Source organism: Sinohyriopsis cumingii, chromosome 5 (genome assembly GCF_028554795.1).
Source record: "Sinohyriopsis cumingii isolate HCF-2022 chromosome 5, ASM2855479v2, whole genome shotgun sequence".
In the NCBI taxonomy this organism is placed as follows: Eukaryota; Metazoa; Mollusca; class Bivalvia; order Unionida; family Unionidae; genus Sinohyriopsis; species Sinohyriopsis cumingii.
Genome location: NC_142965.1, coordinates 88,676,951 through 88,685,944, shown reverse-complemented (window position 1 = coordinate 88,685,944; position 8,994 = coordinate 88,676,951). Strand labels below are relative to the sequence as shown.

Sequence of the window (8,994 nt, the reverse complement as noted above, 5' to 3'; positions counted from 1 at the left end):
AACATTGCATAATACCATCATGCTCACATCATCCACAGTTGATTGCATCATTTTCTGATGCAATGCAATACTAATGCCATGCGGCTGCTGAAGTAAGTTGACGTCAGCAGTGTACTATACATGTGTAGGCCTATTATACTAATGCCAGGCGGCTGCTGAAGCTGACGTAAGCAGTGTACTATATAAAGCCCAATCAGATAGGTTCAGCATTTAAAATATTTTAGACGTTGTGCGAGACAGTTCAAGCTACTGTTACATAAAACTTATTATTTTATCCATTTACGTACAATAAAGAACAGTAATGCCTCGAAAGTGTGTTAATACCGCGGACAATTTTTGCTATATTTGTGGGGAAGTGACATTTGCCAACCAGAAGAAAAGTATCAATTCTCAAGTGAAGAAGGCATATCATCTTTACTTCGGATGCAAGGTTGGTGACCAAGACAAGCCTTGGGCTCCGCATATATGCTGTGCTACATGTACAACACAGCTTTCACAGTGGTTGAATTGCAAAAGGTCATCAATGCCGTTTGCAGTCCCAATGGTGTGGAGAGAGCCAAGCAACCACCTAAATGACTGTTACTTCTGCTTGGTTCCTCCTCTTTCCGGCGGAATAACGAAGCGAAAGAAGTCGAGAATAGTCTACCCAAACATTCCGTCTGCATTGAGACCAGTTCCACATGGTGAGGGACTTCCTATTCCAGAACCTCCAGCAGAATATTCTCTTGATTCATCTGACGAAGACAAAGGTGAGTCGACCTGTTCTTCTCCTGGTCCATCAGCATGCAGTGATCCAGATTTTCACTGTGGTGCATCATCAACCCCACACAGAATAACACAGGAAGAACTAAATGACCTGATTCGTGATTTGGACTTATCAAAGAACAAGGCAGAATTGCTAGGATCAAGACTCCAACAATGGAATCTTCTAGAAGAAGATGTCACAATTACTGCATATCGAAAGCGCCACCAGCAATTGGAGCCTTTCTTCAGAAAGGAAAGTAATCTGATATTCTGTTCCGATATTGAGGGCCTCATGAATGCTTTAAAAATCACTCATGACCCACAAGAATGGAGACTATTTGTGGACTCTTCGAAACTGAGTCTCAAGGCTGTGCTTTTGCACAATGGAAACATTCTTCCATCTATTCCAGTAGCGTATGCTGTCCACATGAAAGAGACATACGATAACTTAAGGCAGCTACTGAATTCCATTGAGTATAACAAGTACAGCTGGCACCTCTGTGGTGATTTGAAGGTAGTTGCCCTTTTAATGGGACTGCAGCAAGGATATACAAAATACATGTGTTTCTTATGCGAGTGGGATAGCCGAGCAAGGGAAATGCACTACATGAGGAAGGAATGGACTCACAGGCAGAATGTAGCCATTGGAGAGAAGAATATCCAACACCCAGCTCTGGTTGAGGCTCAGAAAATCTTGCTACCACCCCTTCACATCAAACTAGGTTTGATGAAGAACTTCGTGAAAGCCATTGACCGGACTTTGCCAGCATTCCGATACCTGCATGAAAAATTCCCTCGACTCAGCGAAGCAAAGATTAAAGAGGGAGTTTTTGTGGGTCCTCAGATTCGAGAGCTTTTCAAAGATGACCGGTTCAACAACTTGCTGGAAGGTGACGCGAAACAAGCATGGAATGCTTTTCGCCTAGTTTCTACAAACTTCCTCGGAAATGTTAGGGCAGAAAACTATAAGGAACTATTAGAAGACATGTTGATGAAGTATAAGAAACTTGGCTGCAATATGTCTCTAAAGATTCACTTCCTTCATTCCCATTTGGATTTCTTTCCTAGCAACTGTGGTATTGTTAGTGATGAACACGGCGAACGTTTTCATCAAGATATCGCAACAATGGAACAAAGATACCAGGGAAAATGGTCCACTACAATGCTGGCTGACTACTGCTGGACACTCCTCAGAGATGCTCCCGAACAGCTGTACAAGAGACAGGCGAAGAAATCTAAGATGTAGTCAATGACTTGATTTTTTATAGGTAGGCTATTACAGTTGACCTTTTACTATTGGAATGCATTTCGTTATGTAAACATTAATTTCTTGCAGATTACAAAAAAACTAGAGCCAATTTTGCAATTTGACTGTCATATTCGTGTTCAGCACATAAAAATTGATAAGAATTGACTAATTTTATTTCAGTAACATGACTTTTGTAAAAATTTGTTGTCCAGTGTTACAAGATAAAAGGAATAAACGCCATGGGGAAAAACACTAAAATTAATGCATGAATGTGTGTGTGTATGTAAATGTGCATGTGTGTGTGACGGAGAGAGAGAGCATACATATAAGTCAATCATTTTTAAAAGACAAATTATTTATTTTTAATTGAAGAGGTCGTTCAAACTGAATCAAAATCGGATATCAGAGAATAAATAAACCTTGTTATGAATAACTCCACCACAAAAAATTATACCATTAAGCGTTGACATTCTGAAACACTCAGCGTGTTTAAACATTCCAATTTGTCCATTTGTCAGATATTAATACAATAGATTGTTCAAGCTTTACATTTTCAAGCAGTGTTACTTTAGATTTGGAGCACATATTCACCGAGGAAGAACGTAGTTTCTTAATTCTCACCATCTGAAAGCCGGAACACAAATGTTTCCTCGAAGATAACCCACGGAGGTTTGGCACATTTTAATGTATATTCAATAGAATTTATTTCTGAAATCATTCGTTTGAACAAAATCCATAACTTGAGACAGTTATATGCCGTAGTCATTCTGGATCTTTCCTTTGGGAATGGTAAAACTATCGGAGACTGCAAAGTGTCGAATTTCGAATAGTACTGAACCTTAAAGCTGAATGCATTGAGCATTACAATTTTACAACATTTAAGCCAGAGAAAAGTCTTGTGAAGGGTCACGTCGATCTTTCTGATTTCCTCTTGTAAGTTATGGATTGCTGTGAGCTAGAATTTTGAGAATTTATACAATAGTAATCGAGTACTTGGTAGCGTAGGTAAAGAGATAGGATAATGTTAGATGTACCGCTCACGTGTTAATTTGTGGTCGGTCGCTGTGGAGCGAGAGTGATGACCTATCGAATTATGTCAGAATTTATGTAGTGTTCATATATTATTTATACTTCTGAATAGCATAAGTGAGGGAATTGTATGTACATATAGAAAGTGATACGTATACAGATTCAGGGGTAATTTTGTCCTTTAAGGAAACAACTTTCTGGGAGAGACAGGACAGTCCGAAGACGGAAGTTTGGAAATAGATGATGTGTTCAGAATAAAGGACTAGAAAGTCCAGGAACAGATGAAAAGTTCGGAAAAGGAAGACTAGAGAATAGGAAGACGTGACACACGGGTCACGAGAGGAAGGTGATGAAATCAATCGTGGACAATGGAGTCTTTTCACCACTCGTTATTATTATGAAATAAATCTAACTGATACACTGCTATTAAATTATTTTGATATAATTTATATTGAATTGGAATTGCCGCTATTAATTGCGATTGATTAAATTTTTTTATTTTATATTTTTTTATTTTTATTTTTTGTTTTGTCTAATGGGGCTGATATTGCATTATTTCTTCACAATATTCTTGCTCAGTTCTCTGTTTTTCTTCTATATATCCACTCCCACTGGAATATAAAATCGAGGGAGATCACCCTTGAGATAACGCCAGCCAAATCCAATATACCACCCCTCTTATTAAGAGGACAACGTTACAGATTGAAAAAAAAAAGTCTTCTTCTTCTGAGAAACAGTCTGCACTGGTAAATTTACACGGATAAAAGATGTTGATGTATTCGGCGCCCAACAATTACAATCACATCAATAATTTAAATGTATTCGTTGCTTTCATGTAATCATGTGGACGATGCAACAGTTTTCTGCCGATATCAAAAAAACATACAAGAGGAGCTACAAAGAAATAAATATGACAAGTGGAGAAACGAGTTAGACAATTTTCTCTTGTGATACCTGTGACATTTTAGGTAGACGGTTCATAGCGTATTGGCATGATACACTCTGGCGCTAAAGCTACCTTGATTTCTTTATCAATGGGATCTTTGCCACCTAATTGCCTACTATTTCTAGTGCTCGCGCATATATGCTGTGCTGAGATTCACATACCTGATATAATATTTAGGGGCACATCCTGGAACACTTTCAATGAGTAGCCTTGATCCGCTCCATACCTCCCACCCCAGTTTGTTTCTATCTAGTGGTCAGATAAGGCAAATCTACTTCGGGCTAGACTCAGATCAACAGGCATAAAGCCATTACGATTACTGAGTAGTAAATCATTTTTGGAAACGGATAATGACGCTAATGTTAACAAAATGGGTAATATGGAAGAAAGTGCAGGCGCATGGGAAGACATCAACAGGAAATTGAACTCGGAATGTATATCTAATGGTGACTCAGACTTGACAAAGGCAAATTAAGATGAAGAAATTGACGGCAGGGTAAGAACGTGAGAACCTGGAGACGATAGTAGGAAAAGCAATCCTCTTAGTTGAAAACAGTTTTATCAGACGGTACATTAAAACAATGGATGCCTGGTGTAAAAATGCTGGAAACCAAACTCTTATGACCATCGAGTCGAAACAAGAGATACGTACCGTCAGAGCTAAAGTTACAAATCCTTTCCCCAACACAGATTCCCCCATCAGTGTCAATAGATTTCGATCTGTTTTCTCATATGTTGTTTTGCAAGTATGCAATAACACGGTTTTGTTGTACATGCTTAAATGTTACTGTTTGGTACTATAACAATTTAGTGTGACGTTTCTTTGGTTATCTCATTATTTATGTTTCGTGTGTTTGAAATAATAATCATAATAATGACTACCGGTCCATATTACAAAAAAATAAATATAGTGTGCGCCATCTGGTGTTCAATATGGTTAAACATACATACTTTCCTAAAAACAATTAGTGCATACTATTGTAAAAGATATACTTCCCTTTAGCATGTCCTTCTTCATTCGTTTGAGTTATCAAAGATTGTCTAAGCCGAAAAGCCGAATTGAAATAGTAAAAAAGATTTCTTCTAATTAATATATTACTATGACTCGTGTTGGATACCAAGTTTTCTACAGAAGGACTGGGGTAACAACCTTCATCAAAGTATTTCTTAAATGGTCATAAGCTGGTAAATCACAAACAAATGAAATTTGTCCTCTACCAAAGAAACGTTATTTCTCCGGCACAATTCACAATACATATTATTTCTTTCCTGTTTTCGGCATATGAGCTGAGTACCTAGATTTGATAAGCAACTTTTTAAAACAGTATGATTATCCATATGATATGTATCGTCCGGTTCTAATTAAGTTTGATACATTCTATAATATACACACATATATAAATCTTGAATATCACTTTGAAAGTTTTGGAATGTATAATCGTTAATTGTTTGCGAAAATGGTGCGAAAATTTGTGTACTGTATTCAATTATTAATTTAACCAGACAGACACAAAACCGAAGTGAAATAACACATCTTTAACTTTTGTCAATCTGATTAAAATAAGATCTCCACTATCCTACGTGAAGATCTGAATGTTTGAGTTTAGGGGTCTTGTTCTGGTGACCTATTTTATTACCATAATCGCTAATTGTTTGAGGCAGTCAGATGAAGTTCTATATCTTCGTGTTTTGGAGACTGAGCAGTGTGCCTGAAGAGCATCAATGAGTGCCAATCGATTTGATTTATTGTGAGATGTTTGAAAGTTGCATTTCCATTGGCTAATTTAAGGATCATCAGAACGCGACCCTAACCAGTCGCTGTCGGACATTCATCTAGAACAGTGGATATCTGATTTTAATCAGATTGTAACTTTTGTAGCCCAGGTGGCACGATATGTTTCATCTAATCTTTTCAATCTTAAATAACATTTGAGGGTAATGAGTTGCATGCATCCTTTACAACCTTCAGCCACTATTTAATACATCTTAACCAATATGAGTATAAAGTGGGTATCTTCCACACTATCCTAACACAATCGCATTGTTTGTGATGTTAGGAACACCTAAATACTGTTTGCAAAAGTTATATTGATTATTTCAATATCTCTCCTTAATTCATGATCCCAAATATCTTACACATAGCAACCAATTGAATTTACAAAAACTTTACAAATATACACTTCACTAAAACAGCCAACTCATTCTTGAAAATTCAAAATCCTTGAAGTTTATATCTCTGCCTGCGGAGATAAAATCTACTTAGCTTTTGACCAAAAAATACTTTTTGGGGAGAAAAATAGACTAATACACTTGTAGTAAGGTACACACTCAATACGCAACATCTCATTTTGCTTGAGATATCCATCATTTCTAAAAACAATTATTTTAGTTTAATCAAGAAAGACCATCGTGACAGTTTTATCACAGAAACATTCAATACCATTTATTTTGATCTGAAGGAGCTTTACTGTATCAGTGTAATTAGCAACATGATCAATTTAAAGTAGTACAAAAGAAATATTAGCAATATCAACTGAGACGAATATACATTCGAGTTTCAGCTATGTAATCAAATTAGTAACATGCTTCACTGTTTGCAATCAGACGCATTCATTACTAATATCAGCCACATTATCAAAGTAAATATTGTTTTTATTGAGGAGATAAATGTAAATTCCCATTGCTCAATCCAGTATATATTATTCAATTGTATGCGACTTCCATGATGACTCAATTTAGTATACATTCTTCCACTTTATTTATTTTCCATGATGAATTTTCCATAACGACTTACTCCAGTATTATTGTTCGATTTTATGTACTTCCTATGATCACACAGTCCAGTATACATTGTTGTTTGATTCAACACAAATTGTTTAAGTAAAGTAAAAAAATACTGACCCAACAGATCTTCAAGCTATCCTAAATGTTTGCCTTACATTTATTATTAGTTATAATATAATTTTTAACTTATAATAAAAGTAATATAAACAGAGATGAGAGAGCGAAAGAAAATGAGAAAGAGAGGAGGGGGTATAGTGATCCTCACAAGATATCAATAAAATCTTAACACCTAGCAGTGTGATGAAATGGGAAGGAATGCAGGATTATTTTTACGCAAGTGAATTGCAGAGAATCTCTCCGATATTGTGATACTACTGAAATGATAAGTTCATGTCGTGTCCATTTTGAATTAAACAGACAATTATCAGAGTAGCTCCTTTTGAACTATTGCTGGGAGAGTCGAAATGAATATTGCAATTTTTGAAATTCTAACATAGAAACTTGCATGTGTATTTGCTCTAATAGCTATAATGAGGATTTGTTTATACCTTAAATTGTTTTTATTTTTGTTATCCATTTATGAATTATTGCTTTATTAACTTTGCTTAATTTTGAAATGTCTCCTATGAAAAAGCCAGATGTAAACCTACAACACACACACACACACACACACACACACACACACACATATATATATATATATATATATATATATATATATATATATATATATATATATATATATATATATATATATATATATGCAAACATAAGATTTTTTAATCTATCAGATAAACAGTCAGATATTTACATGATTGTAGGATTCTTATTGTTCAATGTTTGACACTCTACATCAAGATAGCTTGTGTATGTTTTATACACTTCGACTTGATTAAATATCCATGACTTACCTTTTCAACATTGATGTCGTCTACTTAAAATTCGATGTATACAGTCTCTCAGTAACCCAAAGTTAATATGAAGCCATGTTAACAAGCATGTACAATAGTCCTGTGTCTAATGGTGAAATAATTACTGTTATCTTCCTATCACTCTATGAATTATAAAGTGTGCAGAATTATCATCCCTGATCCAAGTCTTGAGACAAACGAACTCTTTAAATTGTATATTTGAACGTGAGAAGTTTGAGAAACGCAATCGACAAACTTGTGTGTAAGCTATACTAAATCCAATAATCTTCGCTTCACTGAGATTCACGGTGGTTACTCTGTCCCGGAGTCGAACAACTTAAATCATACGTAGTATGCTAGGACGTGAAGTGAGGTATAAAAACTGCTAGTTGATTTACTTAGCACTATTCCTTGTAAGTAAACAATTTTTCTCTGCTTGCTTCATTTAGATGCCATCTAGTTTAAGTGGGTTTTTTTTTTTTTTGGTAAAAAAAATATGTTCTAACAATGACACAGAAAGCATTGATTCGTACATACAACAGGCAATAATTGATGCAAAAACCTACCTTCCCAGTTCTGCCTTACACTATGCACATACGTAACCCGCGTTTGCCTACCAGACGGTATAGTTTTTTATGCAGATGTTGTGGCTCTTTGCTCTTTGCTCTTTCTGGGACCTGACCTTCTCGCGGAAGCATATCAGATTGAGCACATTGACCGAATGAGCCACTCAAAGTTGCTGAACTTGATTCCCTCGCATTGTACCTCTTTCATTTTTTAGGCACATATATGTCCGGTTATCGTCTGCTGGGTTTATAGCCGACAGAGTAGCCCACTCGAAACATCTGTTGTCTATTTATTATTCACATCAATAACGGATCGAGGTTGTAATATAGCTCCGGTCGCCAAACGTGCGGTATTACAATACGCCCCCCCCCAAAAAAAAATGTCTTACATATTAGTACCATCTTGACATCTCGCATATACCTGTTAACACATTCTTCAGTTTCGGTATTAGGTTCAACTATAAGCTGTTCTATATTGTCGATGCGCACTACAACTATGGCTGCGCTTCTGAATTAGGTCTCCACTTTAATAACCGTTTCCAGAACTGGCGCAGTATTCTAAAGCTACGGTATACACACTAGGCTAAGTTTCTGGCGTTCAGGTCATCTTAAACTCTCTAACGATGACAGCCTTCCTGACGGTAGACTATCCGTGGAACCGGATCTGGTTGGGAGCTTCACTTAGTTTGGCTTATAACCCTTAACCCATGTGCATCTTACCGCTCTGTGTAATAGTATGTCTCCATTTCAATGACTAATGACTGT

At 36.3% G+C, this 8,994-nt stretch overlaps 1 protein-coding gene across 4 annotated transcripts in view; it reads right to left on the bottom strand.

Annotated features, from left to right (window-relative positions):
* LOC149799706 (beta-1,4-galactosyltransferase 4-like) overlaps nucleotides 1-7,997 on the bottom strand; it is a 71,801-nt gene extending 63,804 nt beyond the window's left edge. For 2 of the 4 annotated variants that reach the window (XM_089959071.1, XM_089959073.1), the window contains exon 1: nucleotides 7,664-7,994. In XM_089959071.1, coding sequence (XP_089815197.1) covers nucleotides 7,664-7,674 — 11 coding nt within the window. In that variant the 5' untranslated portion in view covers nucleotides 7,675-7,994. Of the gene's footprint in view, nucleotides 1-7,663 lie in introns of all 4 variants that reach the window. The other 2 variants (XM_089959074.1, XM_089959072.1) reach the window with 2 other exon arrangements.
* Nucleotides 7,998-8,994: the final 997 nt, after the last annotated feature.